The 22,280-nt window shown below is 39.7% G+C and overlaps 1 protein-coding gene across 2 annotated transcripts in view; it reads right to left on the reverse strand.

The window, feature by feature from the left end:
* Window positions 1-46: 46 nt before the first annotated feature.
* The window catches only part of UPF1 (UPF1 RNA helicase and ATPase), a 28,146-nt gene continuing 5,912 nt past the window's right edge, over window positions 47-22,280 (reverse strand). The window contains exons 2-24 of one of the 2 annotated variants that reach the window (XM_073323805.2): window positions 20,044-20,186; window positions 18,948-19,037; window positions 17,800-17,967; window positions 16,690-16,870; window positions 15,600-15,761; window positions 14,702-14,786; window positions 14,407-14,505; window positions 13,777-13,894; window positions 12,509-12,668; window positions 12,255-12,373; window positions 11,735-11,899; window positions 11,140-11,254; window positions 10,869-11,012; window positions 10,147-10,360; window positions 9,811-9,928; window positions 7,939-8,095; window positions 7,081-7,223; window positions 5,564-5,738; window positions 4,446-4,527; window positions 3,906-4,067; window positions 3,262-3,479; window positions 2,603-2,725; window positions 47-2,476 (exon numbers count right to left, since the gene is read on the reverse strand). In XM_073323805.2, the coding sequence (XP_073179906.1) occupies window positions 2,606-2,725; window positions 3,262-3,479; window positions 3,906-4,067; window positions 4,446-4,527; window positions 5,564-5,738; window positions 7,081-7,223; window positions 7,939-8,095; window positions 9,811-9,928; window positions 10,147-10,360; window positions 10,869-11,012; window positions 11,140-11,254; window positions 11,735-11,899; window positions 12,255-12,373; window positions 12,509-12,668; window positions 13,777-13,894; window positions 14,407-14,505; window positions 14,702-14,786; window positions 15,600-15,761; window positions 16,690-16,870; window positions 17,800-17,967; window positions 18,948-19,037; window positions 20,044-20,186 (3,138 nt within the window). In that variant the 3' untranslated portion in view covers window positions 47-2,476; window positions 2,603-2,605. The remainder of the gene's footprint in view (window positions 2,477-2,602; window positions 2,726-3,261; window positions 3,480-3,905; window positions 4,068-4,445; window positions 4,528-5,563; window positions 5,739-7,080; window positions 7,224-7,938; window positions 8,096-9,810; window positions 9,929-10,146; window positions 10,361-10,868; window positions 11,013-11,139; window positions 11,255-11,734; window positions 11,900-12,254; window positions 12,374-12,508; window positions 12,669-13,776; window positions 13,895-14,406; window positions 14,506-14,701; window positions 14,787-15,599; window positions 15,762-16,689; window positions 16,871-17,799; window positions 17,968-18,947; window positions 19,038-20,043; window positions 20,187-22,280) is intronic. The other variant, XM_073323806.2, reaches the window with a different exon arrangement.

Raw genomic sequence — 22,280 nt, forward strand, 5'->3', positions numbered from 1 at the left:
TCCAAAATGGTTCCTGAAATATAGGTCCCAGCTTGAATGCAAGAGCTCTTTATTAATTTTTTATTGATGACAAACAGGTTTAAAACATACAGACAAAATCAAAGGAGTAACAGTGCTTGCACTGTCGTCTGTGGATTTATAAAACTCAGAGTAACTGCTCCAAAGGAAAAAACAGCGCAAAGCAGAGGCAAGCATTCCAACCAGTGAAATAAAGGGGTTGGGGGAAGGGGGAGAAGGGGTTACACATCACTCAATGGATTGCATTGCACAAGGAGTTACAGCTTAAACCTATCTCAAATCTCTATGCAACTACGCAGCCTACCCAGAAGGGAAAAAAAAAGTAAAATGTTAATAAATAAAATAGTCCCTCTTACATGAAGGAAGGTGGCCTGTGTCTCCATTCTTTGCACATTATAGAAGTCTAAACTCTGGAGGCTTTTTATGAAACAAGAATGGTTGTTTTGTTTCAGAAAGGTTTCTAATTTTTTTTGCAGTTTATGAACAATTCACTGCAGGACTAAACACAGTGAATTTAGAACATCTGTTCTAAATTTCATGTGTACATTACCTACAAAACCTGTAGGTTTACTACTCTATGGGCGGGGGGGAGGAGACATGGAAAGCTACAGCAAATACAAGTTATGAAAGCAGATTGCTAATCTACAGAAAGGACAGAGTAATGCAAGTGGGTGTTTCCAAATTACAAGAGGTGGGTTTTGTTCTAAGTACATTCATTGAGAGGGTTGTTTTCTGTTTTTTTTTTTTAGTTCCTCAAAAAAAGACTAGAAACACTTGGAGCCCTTTGATTATAAAGCTAACTTAATTCGTAAACTTTAAAAAACATCTAGTTTAGTAATTAATTCACACACTACTGATTTTTAGCCAATTAGGAGGTAGAGGTTATTCTAATTTAGAGATCTGATAAAAATGGGTTAGTAGGAATTTAAGTTCTCTGTGCTGTTTCTAAAAAGGTTTAGACAAATAAAATGCTCCCAGTGTTCCCACTTGACTTGTTTAGGACACAGGTACAACTTAGAAATTGGATGGCTTTTTTATGTGCTGTTTTCAGTTTGACTTCCAACTACTTCTCAAGTCAGCACTGATGCCACAGCCATGTTCACTACCCAAAAAGCAGTCTCCAGGGTTGTTTTTAACTTCAACACCTGAATCATTCAGCTATCTGCATTAAATCACTAAAGAAGAAGCCACACAAAAGCCTAATCCATTGTCTCTAATTATACCCATCTATCAGAGGCCACCTTCCAACAACTGCCTGCTTTTTCCATTTATTTTTTTCCAACCTGCTTCAATATCATTGTAGAGTCTTTACTTCAAAACCAATATAATCCCCAGTTTCCAATACTTCCTCCCAGCATCAGTGGGAGTGAATAAAGCAGGCCTCCTAGCGTCTTTTCCTCCAGGGCCGAAGGGCACAGGAACCCATCCCCTTTTAAGCGCACAGTTCATCTTACAGAAAGGCTTGTTTTCACAGAGTAGAGTCCAGACAGTAGCCAATTAAAGCATACAGAAAACACTTCGAAACCCTCCTCCTGCTTGAGCATGCAGGCTCCTTTCACTCCTAACTGCTATCCATTGTAGGAAGAAGAGGCTGATTGCTGCAACTTTAAATCACACTGAAAGTTCTCAAGGTTGGTGCTCTAATTTAGATTTTTTTGTTTTTGTTTGTTTTACTTTTTTTTTGGTAAGCTTCTCAGAACAAGGATCTCCCAGGTCCACTACTAAGAATTCAGAGACACTTCTAAAAATTCAGTGCTCCTTTGAAAGAATCTCTTTAAAACCACCTTGTCACGAAATACCAGTTCAGAATGTGGGCGACATGATGACACTAGAATTTCAGAGCCAGTTTTGGACAACAAAACCTGCATCTCAGCGTTGAACAGTCACCATGTTCTGGCTGGTTTTTCTGCTTGGCTTACTGTCACTTTTCGGCAGGATCTTTCCTCTTTAGATACTCTGCTTTTAAAACGTCAACAGTTACTGCTAAAATATAGTACCTTTTCAAATGAGAACAACTCTGAGATGAGGGTTTTCCTCTCCCCTCCTGCTCTGAAAAGTGATGCCCTGCTCGCAAAGAGAAGTATGGAATGAAGTGAAACCTGCTTAAGGCCCTTCTCTCAAGCTTCGTTGACTGGGGGAGCAGGGACTGAGCTGACCACTCATTCTTTCAGGGCGAGTTGCCTTCCCAGTGAGGCGCCAGCCAGTCCTTTGGTGCTCTCTCCTCTCTCCGGTCAGTCTCCCTGTCTCAGTGAGCTAGCAGTGGGCTCTCACGCGCGCTCCTTTCGCTCTCCTCTCCGTTGGTTGGTTTCTTTCTTTCTTTCTCCTGTTGCTCTCACACAGTGGTGCTTCAGTTTTAGCAGTGGAAAACAGGTATCCATTTTATTTTATTTTTTTTATTACCCAGAATAAAATGCTGATGGAACTAAGCTCCACACAAGCTTAGCTCTTCTTCCTCAACCTAAAGAAAGGAAAGGACAACAGAATTCACATTAACCATTTCCCCCGGCCGTGTGCACTAGAGGGTGCTCTTAGGAACTTAAGTCATGAGAGTAAAGAAACACAGAACGGAATCTAAGTGCCTTACACTCTAATACTGTGACAGTCCTGTCACTCCACCATGTTGATATGCACGTTCACCCTGGTAAGTAGAGTCCTGCGACAGCGCCACATCCATCTGCGATTTAAACTCATCCCCAAGGTAACTGTCCTGAAATAGGAGAGAGTTTCTCTGTTAGGCGCCCAAACCTTTTGTAGCATTAGGGTTTCAAGAGCGTATGCTGCATTAAACAGCAAATGGGGTCGTGGCTGCCATGTAACAATTTTTCCTTCAGACTGTCCCCTAAATCAACCCCTTTGCCGATGAATTTCTACAGTGATTTACCCCGTGTAGTTGCAAGTATTACTGAAATGCCCAGTATTTGCAATAACGGTTTTAAGTTACTGAAATACGTTCCTCTTTAGGAATGGGTCTGATTTCAGGTTAGGGCCTATAGTGAAATGAAATTACCATGTAAAAATGAAGTGCAACATTTATGTGCCTGAATGCATGTGCAACACAGAGCTTAATGCATATACCTCAAGGGGAAATATCCTTATATTCAGACTGTGAATGCGTGGGAGAATGGCAATGTACTCTCAGATACTACCGGATACACCCCACCCCCTCTTCCACACATGACGCCTGGCCAAAAAAATCCACTTTGTAGCCTAGGGAGTTTACAGATAGGATCATTACACTCTTACCTGTGATAATTCTGGCTGGGAGAGTCCTGGCTGGCTCATCTGTGATGGCTGACTCATGGAGATATAACCCTGAGTCAGTGGACCCTGGGAGAATGGCTGGGACACCACATCTTGGCTCGCTTGACTGTTTGGAAGGTTTGACTGGCTAGTTCCAGGAATCCCAAAACGATTTTTCTGGCGCCCACCACGACCAGTCTTTCCTTTAGGTGTCCCACGTCCTGAAAAAGTTAGCCCCCGCCAAAGGAGTGAAGATATTTTATATATGTAATGATTTAACTTTGTTTCTAGTCAAATGTATACTGGTGGCTTAGCAAACTACACATTACATTTATTCAGGTAGCAACTATCTATGAATCTAAAGGTTTAGAGACAGTATAAAGTATACTGTTCGACCCTGATGGACAGGAAGTTTTCTTAGAGCCTGGCAGATAATCGGAAGCTTTATATCATGTCCACCAATTCTTACAGCTGAGGAAGGCTAAACCATCAACACTGCTGCAAGTTTAGCCAGAAGTGTTACCAGAAGCCATTGTAAAACACTCCCTCCACCTGGACCTCAAAATGCCGCTTCCATAGTGTCACTGGGAGGGAGAGTCAAAGGTAACGAAAATGGTATTTTTGGTCTGTATTTAATGATTACATACCTGCTGCCGGTCCATTAGCCTGCCCAAAATATCCTGGTGGTGGCATTGGTGGCATCACCAGGTTGAAAGGGATAGGAATGTTCATAGCAGTGACATGGCTGGGTCCAGCACTAATCATTCCAATCTGATCATGTGTTTGGAAGTACATGTTCGATGGGCGGCCTAGAAAAATGTAACAGCTCAATGTTATTGTCTCTCTGGATTTTTTGTACTATCAAAGCATTCCACAGAGCAACCTACAGATCAGCAACAGTCAAATAGTTAAGTCAAGTTACGAAAGAGTTTACACTAAAGGTTAATTTGGGATTTCTGACACGCCACGTTTGTACGGTGGTCCATGCCACCATTAAATTTAGAAATCAGAGTTTTCATTGTAAAATTTTGCCCAAAGCAGTTTAGTTTGTACATGGTGAGAAGCCGTTCTTTACTTGGAAGCTTTCAAGAGAAATCCTAGTTCAGCATCAAAGAGTAAAGAGCCCACCTGATGACTACATAATTGGAAAAGTCAATAAAGGAGTTCAACTCCCACAGCTTCCTTACCTTGACTGCTCCGGTCATAGACAGATCCTGGGATAATAGCTTCACGTGCATCATACATGGCAGTAGTCATGAAACGGGCACCCTAAAAATGTTACATGAAGTTAGACAATAAATCCTTACATTTAGAACCAATGTTGCAAACTGAAAAGCATTGCAACTTTACTCTAAAGTTCTTCAGGGTAGGGATTGTGTTCGGTTCTACCTGTCCAAGTATCAAATACATTTCAGCTTTAGATATATGCATGAAAGACATCCAAATCTGCCATTTAAATCAGTCATTTATTTCCAGTTATTATTTTAAGTGTTTTTCAATTTAAAATGGGCTAGAGTTTCATGAGACTGACACCATTTTACAGTTCTTATCACACAGTTCTCCTTTGCTCTGTCCTCAGGACTCAGGGTATCACCAGAACCCAATGACAAGAGTTATTTGTATTTACTGCCACTGATCCATATTTAGCTGAAGATAGTAGGATAAAATCACATTTAAGCTTAATAAGTTTAGTCACATCTAGGAAATCTGACATTCTTACAGAATGCTTAATTTCAAAAACTACTGCCTACATTTAAAACCCTACACAAGAAAGATGAGATTACAAAAAGGCTTCTCATCCAGTTGGGCTGGCCCTGGAAGCAGATCTAAGGAGGCAACCTGCTTGGTGACATCCCACCAGCTAAGAAAAAAACCCACAGAAAAAACATAGTTGCTAGGACTGAGCAAGTGAGGGAATGAGCAAGCTCCCTCCCCGCACTGCTCTGCCTCTGGATCCCAGGGCAGCTTTCACCTTTCCCTCATCTCACATAGGGCTCAGCTTCACACCATAGGAAGTGGGGCTTCAAGATGCTATAGAAAGAGCCCTGCAGTATCCTGAAGTAGTGCTGCCCCTGAAAAAGCACTGTGCAGGCAAGGGAGAGCAGGACATTCACTACCATCTCCCACAAAAGTCAGCCCCACCACCATCAGTTTCTCACTAGGACCAAAATCCCACCAATCCCCTCCAGCCACAACCTTGAGATAAAGTGGGTCACAGGAAAATCTGACCATTTTACAGTCATGTTTCCCTTTCTCCCATATACATTTTTTAAAAAGACAGACTAGTGCATTTGTAGTAACTTACTGGGTTGATGGTATTGACAAGTTTACGGGGCTTGCTGAACTGCATAAGGCTTTCTCGGAGATTGTTTAGTGGTCCCTCTACCAGTACCTTCTGCTCCTTGTAGTAGTTCAGCAGGTGATTCCAAAGTGGCTGTTTAGACAGAGCTTTTGGGTTTCCAACAATAATTACTCCATATCTATGGAATAGCAGATGGTCATGTCAGATAAGTCAGCAGTCAACTGTAAAGCTTATTTTTAAGAAATTCTACATTAACCAAATTAACATGACATGACAAAACGCAGAATAAGATGTAGAAAGTTGCTCAAGTCGAGATATATTCTCCCTCTACACGGCTGTACCTCCCACTATCCTTATACGTATGAACTGCAAAGAGAATATAGTCCCAGCTCAACTAAGGCCTCAGGTTCATCGGCACACATCTGAGTGGCAGCTGAGAAGGAGGTTTTGTTAGTTTTATACCCTGCTTCCAGCTTTTCCCAAATCAGTGGAGGTCATAAAATCTTGCTAGTGGTTGTTTCGTGCATACCACTCCCAACAGTTTGCCCTACAGGGCAAACAGATTACTTCTGCCTATAGCAGGAATTGTCAAGGAGAAAAAGAAGAGAAGGAGCATGTGGGACTACAGAATGTTTAAATATGCTGCTTTTGCTGTGCTAGTGAACATCTGTGCCTGCAATTAAACACTTACAGCCTTAAATAAGGCCTCTAATGGCTATGGTTTGGAAGAGGACAATGGAAGTGGATGCAGCCACAGACTAGCTCCTTTCATTAGATGCCTTGATCTATTGCAAAATCCATTAAGGTAAAGCCAAGAGACATTGATCCTGTGGCCAATATTTATCACAAAAAGACTATTATGCCATACAGTCATTTAAGAAAGATTGCTGCAGTGATTTCATTATACTGGTAATGGTATGCTATATTGACTAATTTAGCAAACAAACCTACTGTGCACTTCAACCAGATTAGTTCACCCAAAAAACCCCTTTTAAAGTAAACCTGTGGGCATCAGTGAAACTGACAAAGCATCAATTTCACACTTCCCCACCCCTCAAGTGCCCCCCATGAGGCAGAGGCAAACTCTAGACCCATTCACAGGAGAGAAGAACCCAGAGAAACAATTGCTGAGAGAGAGAAGCAGAGCAGTCAAGGCACCCCAGCTTCTGCTGACTGTTGGAAAATGGGGAAAAAATGAATGACATGGAACTCCCTTTCTGCCTCAGCAAACGGATGTGAGGAGGAAGGGACATGCCTGTTTCAAGGTCAGACTCCTCCACAAATTGTCATTTTCTGACAATTTGTAGTCACTTGAATGTTAAAGCTATATGACCAATGTCATTTCAGTTGGTATGAGTGTTTCTAGAGATGCGGGAATCATTTTAACGTTCCTGTCAGCTTACTCAGATCGTTCTGTTCATCTTAGATTTCCAAAAACAGCACAGTTTTTGTTGGGCAAGAGCTCATGTAAGTAATAAAAGTCTGCTACACCTATGCAGAGTATTATAATCATACTGCACCTTGCTCTGGTGAGAGCCACATTAAGACGTCTGGGATCATTTAAAAATCCAATTCCTTGGTGCTCATTGGCTCTTACACAAGAAAGGATAATAAAGTCCTTCTCTCGACCTTGGAAAGCATCAACACTTGCAATTTCCACTTCCTGCAAAGGAGAACCACCATGTAAACTGTGTCCCATTCGAAGCCCAGTGCAAGGAGAAGAGAACTGTGTTAAGGATCAGTATTATAAAGCATTTTGGCGCAACATCTCTAACCAACCGCATCATTTTGCGAACAATGTTGTTCTTGTGACATTAGTGGAATGATCAGATGAGTTAATGAATAAAAGCAGTTTCACTGAGGGAGAAAAAAGCATTCTTGGTTTTAGAACAAATAACTGTTACAGATCAGTGCTATGCTATCATTCACTAGGCATACTAACATCTGTACCAGAAAAATAAATTAGCCCCGCTGCTGCCAGACTGCCCTGTGGACTCCCCACTATTCTGAAGCACTGCTATTTTAAACAGCACGAATCAGTGTTGCAGCTCTCAAGCTATCCTACTGGAAAAATCTGGATAACTGGCAGAGAAATTAGATTTGCTCCTGCCAGGAATATTCCACTAGCCTATTTCCATCAAAGTCTTCCTTCAGTGGAGGATATATTCACAAAACGTTTTCAGCATTACAAAAATGGGATTCTATTAAGTATACAACTTTGGTCTTGTTTGCAGCGAAGACCCAAGAGTATAATAGTCAGTATAATACAGTCATTGGGGTCTTTTAAAGTAAGCTGAAACTGGAATTTCAAAGTAACTTGAAAGTGAAAAGAAGACCAGAAATAAAGTCTACTGTGAAACCGTACAAAGACTCCATACCTGATAGAGTTTTGTATGCAAGGAACCGCTGAACTGCATGTACTGCACCAGGTAAGAGCGCTGGCCCTCATAGGGAGTAATAATGCCAATCTGATCAGGTTTGGCACCCGCTTTCAATAACTTTGTAGTTATCTTCTCCACATTAGCAGCTTCCGTCCTAGGAAGAGAGGTTTTTTGTTTTATTTTTTAAAGTCACTAAACTAGATATATTGCAGAATTAAGTTAAATAAATAAATAAAAGTTTAACCTGCTAAATACTTCTTGCAAGTTATCGGGACCTATAAAAAAAAATCAAGGCTCAATGCTGCATTAGCCTTTTGTATGAAGGCTATTTTAAGTGGAAAGTATTTTCTTATGCTTGCATTACTCAACCAGTTTGACTGATTCAAATCAAGCTTTGCAGACCATACATGGAAAGAAAGTTTTAGCTGAAAGGAAATTTAGTAAAAAAGCTATCTGCACCTGAAAAAGGAACAGGTTAAAATGGAAACTGGAACCTCCTCTTACATATGGTATTCCTTACCCAGCAAAGCTAAATACCTAGATGCCCTGGAATGACAAGTTGAAGTCTGTCTTCATCCTTCCAAAGCAGAGAATCTGTATACCTTACAGTTTATTGTGCAAACGTATTTTGGAGGAGATCTTAAAAACAGATCCTGTCTGCTGTATGGACAGTAAAGATCCCATGGGCACTTATTTATTCATTTTTTTAACATTGCACAGTTCTAAACTAAACTTCGCTTTCTGCCTGCTGTTGTATCATTCATGTGCAAGTTGGTTTCCTTCGGTGCTGCATTTCAGCAGTGATGGATAATATATTGTGATGAAAGGCACTGAGAGAGAAACCGTATTAATACCATGAGAGTGAAGCGGTGACAAGCACTCCCAATAGCTGCATAAACATAGAAGTAAACTTCCTGGGAGAGGTTTTAAAGGAGCAGGAGGGAGAGGGAGAAGCGGAAGGAGGAAGACGAGGGGAGAAGTGCCAGATTAAAGATATCCTTTTCCACTACATGTGTTTATTCTTTGCACTCTTTGACCTATGTTATCAGACAGACAGCTCCAACAGAAGCCTTTTTTCTTCAGAAGCTAGTGTATATTGGAGCCCAATGCTTCCATATAGCAGTTGACTGGAATTTGCTGCTGCAGTAATCAATTCACACCACACAGATCTGTGCTTGATGTTGGCTTGCTTTTGAAAGTGAGAACATGTATCCACAGCGTTACCCACCACACAAGTAAACTTAAATGGATACACAATTATTTCAATCTCTGGTGTTAGCAGGACCACGAATCCTTCTCTTCTACTGAATTAAAACAGTACTTTGGAGTTCAAATATCTGGACTAGGACAATGTTGTGTAACTATTCCAGTGTGCTGGCCTAAGGGACAAATATCACTTATGGTTATAGAAATTAATTTCTCATCTAAATGAGACAGAACTCTAACTTAGATGCCTAGGCTCATTTATACATCTAAGAACTTGTTTGCGCCCCCCCGCCCCATCACCACAATATCCAAGCACCTCCCAAATATTATGAATTTCACAACAAAAGAGCCCTGTGATAGGGGAATTTTTCATTTTACAGGTAGGGAACTGAGGCACAGAGATTAAGTGATTTGCCCATGGGTCACAGTCTGTACCCGAGCTAGGAACTGAACCCCCGTCTCTTGAGTCCCTCTCCAGTGCCTTAGACATAAGGTCATTCATCATCCTTCCTACAAATATTAGGAGAATCAATTAAGGCACTAAATGTGAAGGCAAGATAGGAAAAATTCCTAGGCACTTAAGTCTCATTGATTTTCAATGGGACTTAGTCACTACTGAAAATTTTCCCCACTTATATAACATTAGCATTGAATTTTATTTACCTGTTTAAGTAAGAGGTGCCTGAACTGGCAATTTCTTCTTGACCCTGTGTCACATAGAAAAACATTGGCTTATCTGGCTGGGGCCATTGGAAATCAAATCCCTTTTTCACACGGTCCGCTGAGGAGGAAAAAAATATAAGCCAGAACATTCACAACGCTCCTTTAGCGTCACACACCTTAAATGCACTGAGCAACCATTAAAATTAGCTGCAGTCCACAGTCAATGCCCCCATTTCAACAAATGTGGTTAGGACATTTTATATTAATGAATCCCTCGTTCTGATTCTCGGTGGATTGCATGCAAGTCAATTTTGGACTGTGCCAATTGTATTTTACCTGCAGTAACACCATTCTGGAGTGACCCCTCATAAAAGATGTTGGATGGAAAAGCACTAAGTGCAGGGTGCATACGATACTGCACTTGCAGGCGAATTGGACGGATACCCAGCACCACAAGCCTCTCAAAAAGGGACTGAGACAGGCCTGCCTTTGCAGCTTTTTTACACATCACAACAGGACCAAGCTGGCAGTGATCACCTACAAGGATCAGCTGTTAAAAAAAGAAAAGAAAAAAAAAAACATTCAACACTGACTATAGTATAGACACCTTAAGCTCTCACGCAGATGTCCTAGCTGATGCAATGCTACAACAGACTGATTTCAAGTCAAACTGAATGTATAGCACATTACTCTAAAATTATCAGCAAGAAAGCTGATGAGTTTCAAATATGCTTTATATCCAGTAACGAATAGCAGACCTTGTAGCCCCTTAGAGTCATCCAGAGGTGAAGTCTCCAGTCAGACCTTAACATGTCAAGCACACTGAAACAAAGATAGCACTTTGGAAAGAGGACAATTTTATTGCTGTCACATAAAACAAAAGTTGTTTGGACCTGCAGTAGGGAACTGTCTATTCAGAAAGTAGGGAGTTTTCACTCCCACAGGAGCACGAACAGGAAAAATGGCAACAATAATTTTCTGTGCATTATAAGTAGCGAATAGCTATCTGTTTGTATCTGCTTATGAGTTCCATTATTTTTCAGAGCAACCCTTCATACCTGTTTGGCTCCCAGAACAACTGGCACCATACATTCTGGTTCAGTAGCCTGTGTGCTTTCATCAATTAAAATGGAACGAAACTGCATTTTTGCAAGTCTTGGGTCACCTGCTCCCACGCATGTGCAGCAAATAACATCTGCATTCTGATAAACAGACAAAAACACGTATTTCAGCACCAGCACCCTCAGCACTGTTTTTAACATTTACTTATCCAACCTTCACTAGTCTGCAAAAAAATGACACATCCGAACAGAGAAAAGGAGTCTGTACCATAAGTAATTCACGCTCTGCTGTTCGTTTCAGTGCACGATAGCGTTTCTCATCAGCAGATGACAATTCTCCAGTTTCATCTTTCAGCTGCTGCAATTTCTGGAGCTCAGGCATACTACACAGCAAAGGAATTTGAAATCAAAACAATCATGTTTTCTTCTTAAAATTCAAGTGTACAACTCCTGATATTTGGGGTTCTAGGGCTCCCTTGAGCAGAATGGCAGTTGTGCAGTGGACTTTTTTTGTGTGTGGCAGTCATTGAATCATAGAATATCAGAGTTGGAAGGGACCTCAGGAGGTCATTTAGTCCAACCCCCTGCTCAAAGCAGGACCAATCCCCAATATTTGCCCCAGATCCCTAAATGGTCCCCTCAAGGATTGAACTCACAACCCTGGGTTTAGCAGGCCAATTGCTCAAACCACTGAGCTATCCCTCCCCCACCCTAGTCCACAAGGGACAACTGAATTCACATTATTTATTAAGTCATGGCTTATCCCAATCACTGCATTAGATCGAATGCATTTTGCCATTCTCATGTAGATAACCTACTGCAACACCAAGCACCCAAGCCATTTTTCTTGGACAACTTCTTACCTATCCATGTTTCTGATCTGGTTGTGCAATGCCAGGAAAGATACAGGAGAATCAATTGCCTCGCGGCTTTTAGCACATAGACGAACAACTTTTAGTCCTGTCTGATGGATCTTCTCAGTGAGCTGATCCACAGCTATGTTACTTGGGGCACAAACTAACACAGGCCTTAAAAATTAAACAAAAGAAAAAAAAATGTCAGCACAAGTGATGAGGAATTATAAAACTTTCCTAGAGGGAAAAAAGCTAATCAAGACAAGATCAGAATCATCCAAAATCTGAATATATCCTAAAGATAAGTTATTCACATATGTTTTTCAAATTCAGCATTTTGAAAGTCTTTCCAGGAGTGGCACACTTCTGGAAGAAATGTTCCAACTGTAGCAAGACAGCATTGTATTTTAAGTATATACTTTAATAGCTGTAGAATATAATTTCTATTTATCAATACAGAGAAAGTGCTTAAAGTATCACACAGCTTCAACATATATAAAATATTCAGTTATCAGTTAAAATTTCTTACCCATTGCCCTGCCTAGCTAAATGGTAGACAATAGTGGCTGATGTCACAGTTTTTCCTGTACCAGGGGGACCTTGGATAAGGCTCAGAGGACGCTGCAAGACAGTCTTTACAGCATAAACCTGAAAAAAGTTTTGCTATTTTAGCATATCATTTGTACTTAAAGTAGGTAAGCATAGTTTTTTCACTCAAGTTTATAATCCTTGTATGTAAATCCTTTATGAAATTATGGCTGACAAGAGAAAAGATAGGATTACCTGAGAATGGTTGAGGTCAGGAAGTCCTTGTGCTGTAAAACGCTTTGGCAGCTGGCATTTAATAATCACATCTTCTACCTCATGACCTAACAGTTTGTGGTAGATGTAGCCAGAAACTGAAGTTTCATCCACAGCAAATGTTTTTAAAGCACTCTGCATTCTGCAAGTGAAAACACAGATCACAAAACATGAACTAAATGTATTTATCCTCAAACTTCTGTAACGTGGAGGTTAATTAGGTACAAGACACAAAAAACTCAAAAACCCATTAGCTTAATAAGCAGGTTGGGGAGGAGACAAAACACTTTCAGCCTGGCAAACAGAGTTAGCCTTCTGTCATTCTGCTAGCAAACACTGAGCTCCCTATGTTCTTATGCAAGTGAACCATTGTGTGTTTCCAAAGAAGGAAAAACTCCAAGGAAGGCAAACACCACTACAGATAGTTAAGATTACTTTCCAGACGCCCCCCAGGGTTTGAGGAAGAGTTGTGTTAAAGCTTTCTTTCGGAGCAGCCACACATGGCTCACAGAACTCTGTAAATAAAAGTCTGAAGACTTTACTGTCCCAATGATTACTAAAAGATTGCAGTTCAGATTTCATTGCCGTTTTCAGCCGTTAAGGTTTTAGAGACAAAGCTGGATACTTATATGCGACTGAACTGTTACGTGATTTCATTGCAAAGTGACGGTGTTTTTAGAACAAACAGGCTAGCCAAAAGAAACCCAAAGTACCTACTTAGGTTGCTAGCCTGCTCTAAAGCCGGTGACGCCACATCTTCACTATTTTACCAGTGCTAGCTAGATTAAAGCTAGCATGGGTATGCCTATTCATGCTACAAGCACACCTTCACTTGCAGTGAAGACATATCCAAAATGGACTGAAGCTCTAGAGAATAACCAGAAAAGATGAAATTTGAGAAAAGGTTTGTCTCCCCTTTCTTTTATGTTAATAATATTCATGATACAAATCAATGTGCATTCAGAATGAGGTACACAAATGAGGAGTTCAATGATGCTTTTGAGATCAGATCAAGTTCTAAACAGAATACTCAGAAAGAAAATAGCTCTCTCTGAAGCAAAGGACCTATATGCTCCCAGTTTTGGTATGTGCACCTCATTTTCTTTCTGGAAGTGAACTTCATGGAACAGATACAGAAGTACTTCCTCCCCAGTAAAAATTCAAATTGAACTCTGGGAAAAAGTGTTTTGATTCTGTCAAACACCTGCTGGACTCTAAAATGTTTTCTGAATGCCAGTAAGTTTACATACCTGTCAAATGAAGTGGACTTCCACACAAAATCCACTTGGAAGTTATGAGTAACCTCCACAGGTGCTCCAACACTGCTCCTCAGCTCAATAGCTATCTCATCACCATAATCTGAAGAGCCTTGTTAAGTAGTAATTTATCTTATAAATTTGGAATTTATTTTTCCACTTTAAAAATACTGGAAAGTAGAAATATAAGCAGATCCGTGGGCATCAGCTGGACAGTGATTAAAGCAGTTAATTTCCTTTCTTCCTCTTTTCCTGTCTCCTGTGGGCAGATCATCTCAGGTACTTCTGTGGACTCCCATTATTGTAGTGTCTAAGCACTTCACAGTTTAATGTATTTATCCTCACAACCCTCCTGTGAGGTAGGGCTGTGCTATTACCCCATTGTACAGATGTGGAATTGAGGCACACAGAAACTAAGCGACCTGCCCAAGGTAACAAGTACTTTATGTGCATGAGTGAAAGAATTAATTTGGGCTGGAAGCAACAGAAACCTCCATTTTCCTCTGAAGAACTGCCTCAATCCCATTATTGTATCACTGAGATCAAACTGATGAACTACTCAAGTCACAGTGCAGCTGTGTCAGTGAAATGATCTGCATCTCTGGAAAAAAAAGTAAAGGATACTATCAGGAACTTTAATAACATGACCAATTCCTTTCCACAAAGGGGCCAGGTCTCCTTTATATCTCAGGCAGATTTCGTCTCCCTGCATAAGACGCATATCTAAACAGAAGAACATTCAAGCAGTTATTTTTGAAGTCTGTACTGGTAAATCAACCCTCCAACAAAAACAAAAGTAACAAAACTGTTCTATACCCCAAGACAGACCATCAGACTGTATGCAATTTTTATGTTACTTACTGGTTACAACACACCTAGCTCAAAACAATCTAAGAAGATATAACTTAGACATCATTACCCGAGTCAGTCTTTGGCAAAGTGAAGTAAGCAATTCTCTTCTTGTTCAAGCCCAGGTCCCATCTCACCGTGATGTTATCTTGGGTCTAAGTTGTAAAGAAAAGGCATCTTTTACTTTCTAAAAGAATTGTACCAGAGATGTTTCCTGACTATCCTCCTTTTCTGTAATGCTCAGAACAGCCAAATATTTACAAACACTTAGAGAGTTTATACCATTTGCATAACAACTGTATTTCTACAAAACTGAATTACTTACCAGCAACTGGCACCATTGAGGTACTGAGCCATCATCTCCAATTTCTTTACTGTTTCTTCAAGAATGCTGCTTTTGGCCCCAAAGATGTTGAATTTCAGGCACTGTACATAAGCGTGTGCGCTAATCACATATGCCAGGTGTTTATGTGCCCCCATACGACACCCTAAGTTCCGCTTGGAGCCCATCTGAGAAATCCAAAACTGGCAGATAGGCAAGTGTGGTTCCATGGAGGAGATGACCCAACAGAATGCCAATGAAACTGGTAATAGTTCTCTCAAAGTTGGGATGTCCTCCACAGAATCACATTCTCTAAAGACTAAGAAGGAGATTCCCTCTCAAAGAAGGAAGGAGAGACTAAGGATTCAGACATGTTTCAAAACCCAGTAGCACCACTGTTGCTTTCTGTCATACACCCCACCCCCGCCTCCAAGCTCTTTAAATTCTGTGTGATCATTTTCCATCTACCTCCTATGGTACAAGTAATGATAATGGTGACAGTTGCTACTGTAGTAAAGAGCCTTACGTTTATTTCACTTAAATCTTCTCTTTTCTATTGTTAGGAGCCAGGTGTTTCATATTATCAATTTGAACTGCTTAAGTATAACTAAATAATAAGCATCTTTCAATGTTTCAATCACACTACCTGGGACTCCTTGAGTTTCTTGTCATAATCTGCTTCAAGCTTGACTAGAGGTCCAAAAATATTTTGGTACTGATAAGCATCCTCATATCTAAGTAAGACATGCTGCGGTTCTTCATCAACACCAGGTTTTTCCAAGTCTTCAAGGGTTGCAGATGGATTTTCCTAGAATTGAGAAACGGTACATTAAGTTCTAAGGCATGAGATCCACAACGTCAAGTTGACCAGACTTTCGTTGTCAAAGCTGAGATAAGAGTAGTGAACAGTACAGGGATAGTAAAGTAGATTTTAAAAACTGTTTCAGACTAAAAATTCAGTCCTCTAAAAAGTGACTAAACACAGCATCACTGGGTTTCTTATTTACCAGCTTTGGTTTTTTTGTTTGTTTTTTAAACTGTTATCCCCACAAGCTCGGACTTGGACATGAAAGTTAAGTTGTGTTCTCTGGGACAGACACCACTATCAATAATAAATGACCTAAGGCAAAATTCTGACCTCAATTAAAACTGTGCAAACTCATTAAAATTGCTCTCCCTTAGCTGGGTTGTCTCTGAACTGCTATTAGAAGTAAAAGTTTGTCACTGAAGTTAGATAAGACTGAATACCAAGAGCAGACTGGCATCTCCTTACTCAGATATTTGTATATAATCATTGCTTAGAGTAGAACTGAACTTTAATCTAATATGTTAATACAGGTAAGGAAATTTGGTTTTACAAATACAGTTTAAACTGGCAGTGTCCTTTCAATGTTAAATGATCGAGTGTGTTGGAATTTTGTGATCTACTCAAAAATGCAGACTGCTAACAAAAATTCAGAACCCAAAGCATTATCCACTATTAACCAAACAATCCTTTCTTCCATCCGATTAGTAATCTCCCAAACCCTCACTCTCATGAACTGCTATCCTATGTCCAGTTTGTCAAGACTTTGGATGGTAAAGTCGGTGTGGGGAACATGTCTGCATGAATGTAAAATGCTCTGTAAACCTATGGCATAATACAAATGGTTAATAAGGAGGTCTCTTCCATCATGGTTAAATACACAGAATGTTTAATATTTGGCTACACATTCCTAATTTAGAGTGGCACATACCTTCCAGAGTTCTTCCAGTTTGTTAATTTGTTGAGCTGTAATCTGACGTGCTCTCAACTGCTCCTGTTCAGAAGGAATCTTTACCAGCCAGGAAAGGAAACAGCGGTCTTGGATAAGAGGTTGCCACTGTGAGCTGTCCCAATTAATATCCTTTAAACTGCTCTGACTGGCACACGGTTGCCTGCACAATCAAGATATTGATAATGAATTTATTAAATTAGACAAGTGTTAAAACAAGTTTACCCATGTGAAGTTATGCTTTTGAAGTCAAATCTTTCAATATTTTCAAAAATTAAACTGGGCCAAGAGGCCACAATGATTAGATGCTGCACTTGCCACTATGATATCATGGAGATGAGCGCTCTCAAAATATTCATGAATGATACTGCATCACTTTGACAATCCTAGCATCTAAGGTAGCAAGTTCCTAAGAGTGTGCCTCTGATTCAGTTACTGTTCATTAGGGTGGCATACAGAACGGAAACAGAGGACTATTTCTAATATGCCATTACATAATTAAATAAGAGAATAGAAGCTTACCATAGAAATGGATCTTCTACTGCCAGATAAATGACAAGCTATAGCATTCATCAGATATAGTAGAGACAATTATTTCATGACTATGTTCTGTTATAGGACCATTTTCAATTTAATATAGGATTACTCTGCTCTTAAACAGCTGTAATCTTATGGGCTGAGAGAAGTCTTGTCAGTCTGAACCACAGTACACCACTCTAGTTAGAGGTTAATGTGCCAGCTTCCAAATAGAAGTGTTACTTTGGTATATCGGACATAAAATTATTCAAAAGTTTAATGTGTTTAATGAAAGGAAAGACTCACCGCCTGAGACTCCCTTCATAAAACTAGGATGATTTCCCAGAATAAAAGAAAACGTATTTATTCCAATATGCCTTGGAAAATGTTATTTAATACATGAAGCCTAAGCACTCACCCACAAACTGCCCGATGACAGCTCAGAATGCAAGAAATATTTTTGGTATTACGTGAAAACAGGAAGTATTGCCCTTTAGAAATACATGTGGCTATCCCATCAAATTCTACTCTGTTTTAGCCTTTATTTGAACTCCCCCAAAAAAGAGATTCTCTCACCTGCATAGTAATACGACTACTGAGTCAGCCTTAGCCGGAATGAAGCCAAGGAGGAACACATTACGACATCCACAATTATAACACTCTAAGACAGTCTCTCCCAAAGGGCCATCTTTGTGAAGAGTCACCTCTTTACACTTTGCTCTCACGAGATGATTTACAATGTGGCTGAAACCAGAACACACACAAGTTCGTATGCAGTTAATGCAGAAAACAATTCTGGCCACTAGACTCAGTTTTAATCCTAATTTAAAACAACAGAACAGATCAGTTGGCACTAAACACAAAGAATGTCTGTTACAAATACTTGCTATTTTTGCCAACAGAAGTAGTTAACCACCAGCACTTCACTCAGCTGATGAGAAGGTGCTGTTCCAGGGTTTGGTCTACACTAGGAATTCATGTCAGTATAACTATGTTGCTGAGGGATGTAGAAAATCCACATGCCTGAGTGACATAATTATACTGACCTAACCCCCGGTGAAAACAGTGCTATGTCGACAGGCAAGCTTCTCCCATTGACATAGCTACAGCCTCTCAGGGAGGTGGAGTACCTACACTGAAAGGAGAACTTCTCCCGGTATAGGCAGGGTGTTTCCTAAGTGCTGCAGCTACTCCACTGCAGAGCTGTAAGCGTAGACAAGCCCTTGGACAGATGGGAAGGAATGACTTGGCTCCCAGGGAAAACACACATTTTTTTAAAAAAATTAGTAGTTAAATCAGGGGCTTCATTACAGATCAACTGCAGGGCAAGAGCAGCAATTATGGATGCTGCTGAGCATCAGCAGGGGAGAGGAAACAAAGTTCATGCAGTAGACAAATGGCCATAGAAACTATGGCTAGCTTCACTCAGACAACTCTCCTAAGTCACTGACTGAGGAGGTGATAATTTCCTTGGTATGTGCTGGTGATAATGGGAAGATTGGGTGGGGAAGGAAGCTAAAAGTTCACATGCAGATCCACAGAGTAAATTTCTTTTAAAAAAGGTTAATTGTGCATGTTAAAAGCTCAAGTGGATGTTTAAAAGCCAACATTCTTTTGGAGTCAACAATCACATGAGAAAATGAAGTAGGCTGCATCAGAAACTTAATTTGTTTTTCTCTACAAACAGAATTTATTATTGCCACTTCCATCATTTAGTCATTTACCTGCCAGATGTATTTCCACGCCCATTACAGAACCACTTCTTGCTGGTATTGCAATAAACCACACAAGCTGGGTCATGGATACCACAGTAACTAAAATCAAAGAGGGAAAAGTAAAAATAATCAGGTAACTATTTATGGGAATGTACAATTAAAAACGCACAGACCATTCACTGAACTATAGACGTAAGCTGAAACTGGCAACTAGGCGGCACTAGGGAAATTGTGTGAGATGGGTTAAACTATTATTCCAAACTCTTAATTTTCATTTTGACAGAATCTTTGTAATGCTCTGCAATTCAGACTTTAAACCACCAAGTCAGCCTCAGACACTTCCATCCAAGTTTCACTAACTAAACTCTCATTTTGAGATTAAACATCTCCCAGTTTTAATTGAGATAAATATTTTAGCAGCTGAATTTATATGAAAGCGTTCTTTGCCTCACGTATTATGTATATAGTGCCTTGCCAGAGAGCACTATTCCTTGCTATGATACTGTGTTACAATATGCAGAAACTGCAGTGGACTAGTACTGTTAAGCTATGTACCTGTTGCTTGTATGCTAATTGAGCATTTGTGTATTTACTACACAGGACTCAAGACTTCAGTTGGTCACTTCTGTAGAGTACCTCCCATCCAAGGCCTTCAGAACATTTTACAACCATTAAATTGGTCTTCAACACCCCTGAAAGCTGGGTAAATATCCCCACTTTACAGATAAGCAACTGACTCAATCTGTTAGTTTCCCAAAAGTTACAAATCAACAGCAGAGTTAGGATTAAAGCTAAAATCCTATTTCCATTCCTGTGTTTAACCACTGGACTGCTGCTTCATTTAAAGGCAGAAAGAAGGTTATTTATGTTGGGTAAGAAGGAACTGCTTCACTAAAAGGTGTACAAAATGGCTCTCAAACTTATTAATTTTTAAGTTTGGCTACAGTGAAACAGGATATATTTACATCTTACATATTTACACCAATTCCAGTGTCCTTTTGATATTTATTGGGTATGCAACGTCATTAAGATGTATACAATTTTCAATGTGATTACTTAAGCCTAATTGAGGCTCCCTCTGAAGTTCATGCAGATCTCAGACTACCTGCAAGCGTGCACAGGAAGATCCTTGGTGTAATAGGTATCTTCTTCATCTTCTTCAAAGTTTAATTCTGCAAGCAGTTGGCTGGTTTTAGCTACATTATCATCCACTGCACCATTCTGGAGGATCCCATCAGGACCATTAACCTAAAAAAGAAATTTGATAGCAAGTTATATAGTCAATGCCCCAATTATAAATTATACCCCATGCCAGAAAGACTGGGGTTGGGGCACTAATCTACTTCACAAGTGCTTATGATAATGTAACAAGTTTTTGAAAGGGTCTAATTTCGAGAGAAAAGTAGTTGTAAGAAAGGATAATACTGAAGTATACAGTGGTAACAAAACAAATATTGACTGATATGAGTCTATATGAGAGATGCTAGAACAATCCAATAAAATAAATATGGAAAGTTTAAGAATATAGATGGGCTGCTGTTCTGCCCATAGTCAGAATTTAATCAAACAACAAATTATGCTCCCTCCCCCCAATATCTATTTCTGTTGTTACTGGCCCACAAGGCCAGAATCTTTTGTCTGGCACATCAAAATTATTGATTCCATTACATGAGGACATCAATGAGTAAATGAACTCAAACAAAAATAACCTGTTTTTGTAAGTCTAGTTAAAAAATGAGAAGTACAGAAAACAGATTTAAGCAAAAATTGTTTCTAAGCAGATCATCATTCAATGCTCTCCTTGAGTGTGTCTGATGCTCTTTAACAAAAAGTACCTAATGCACAAATGCAGTAATATTAGCTATATAACATACTGCATCACAAAATACTGTGCATATTAGAACTGGTAAGAAAATTGCTATATATGATAAGACTTTTTCAAGCTTGTTTTAGCTATTTCATGATTCTTCCAATTCAAAACCCAAATAATGCCTTTTTATCACTACAAAAAAATCCAAGACAAACTATGCAAGACTCAGTCTGAACAGACAGCCTGTCTACAAAGTTTCAGAGAAACATGATTTCAAAGATCCAGAACAACAAAGCCTGTACAACAAGAGTGACTGCTCTACACCTTCACTAATGGAGCACTATTCACCACTACCATGCAGTTCTGCATCACTGACTCAGGATGTGTATGAGCAAAGTTAATGCTCCAAATCTCAATCTTATGCATGCTACAAATATATTTTGTCCCTTTTTGCTTATGTCACATTAGCTCCTCAAACACTGGAGATAAGCACAAAGAAAACGTATGCAATAAAATACTTTCAGGGATATTTAGAATGCAGTAGCTGAATTACCACTTCTCCCAGCATCTCTGTGGTGCTTCAGGATTGGGTGCTTCTGTTACTAGTAATGAAGGTCATCAAGAAAAGAATCTGACTCAGTGTATCAGATTAAAGCAGCCATTGCCACACAGAGTTAGTTATAGGTGCTCTAGTTTAATTTCAGTGTCAATTATAACATTTAGAAAGCAGATAAATAATTAGCTTGTCACACACTCATGCAAATTGGCTCAGCTAATATATTGAAAAACAAAAGAAAAAGAAACAAAGCCAGGATGTATGTCCCAAAAAGTTTTGTCCACCCCACCCACGTATCTGACCTATCATCTTGTAAGAAAGATCATGCCACAGGCAAGCAAGGAATAACACAGAGGAATATTGCTTAATCCCAAATCCACCTTCAGGTATGAAGTCTGGGAAAACAAACACCACAATCTGAGCATATTGATTAGCATAGGCTTAATCAACATAACATTTTGGAACAGTGCTATTGACTAAAGTTACTCCACAGAAGAAAGACACTCTCAAGGGACATATGATATAATTAAATTCTTCTATGGGGATTAGGTTAATTAGACTGGATCAGGCAAATGCATGCCAAGTATTTGCCTCTGAATGTCATAGTAAAGGGAAGTTTAATGCTTAAGATTTGGTCAGTGTGAGGCCCACAATTTGGATATTAATTTAATATTTTAATGTGTTTACCATGTCAGACATTTAACGCAAAGTCTATTCTTGATATCTACTTTCACCTTCAAATTATTTCTTTAGTTCTCTTAGGCAATGAAATATGCATTTCCACAGAGAAACTCGTTACCTCTATCCTCATGACAAGATGGTAAACCTTAAAAAAATGAAATCCAAAAAATGCTGGCTTCTGACCTCATTTCTAAGTTTCTTCAGACTTTTGTTGTCCCCATTAATAAACTCAAGGATTTTCTGAATAAACCTCTCTGCAGTCTGAGCAAAACCAAGACCAAGGAGTGATGGAGGC

Source organism: Lepidochelys kempii, chromosome 25 (assembly GCF_965140285.1).
Source record: "Lepidochelys kempii isolate rLepKem1 chromosome 25, rLepKem1.hap1, whole genome shotgun sequence".
NCBI classification, from domain to species: domain Eukaryota; kingdom Metazoa; phylum Chordata; order Testudines; family Cheloniidae; genus Lepidochelys; species Lepidochelys kempii.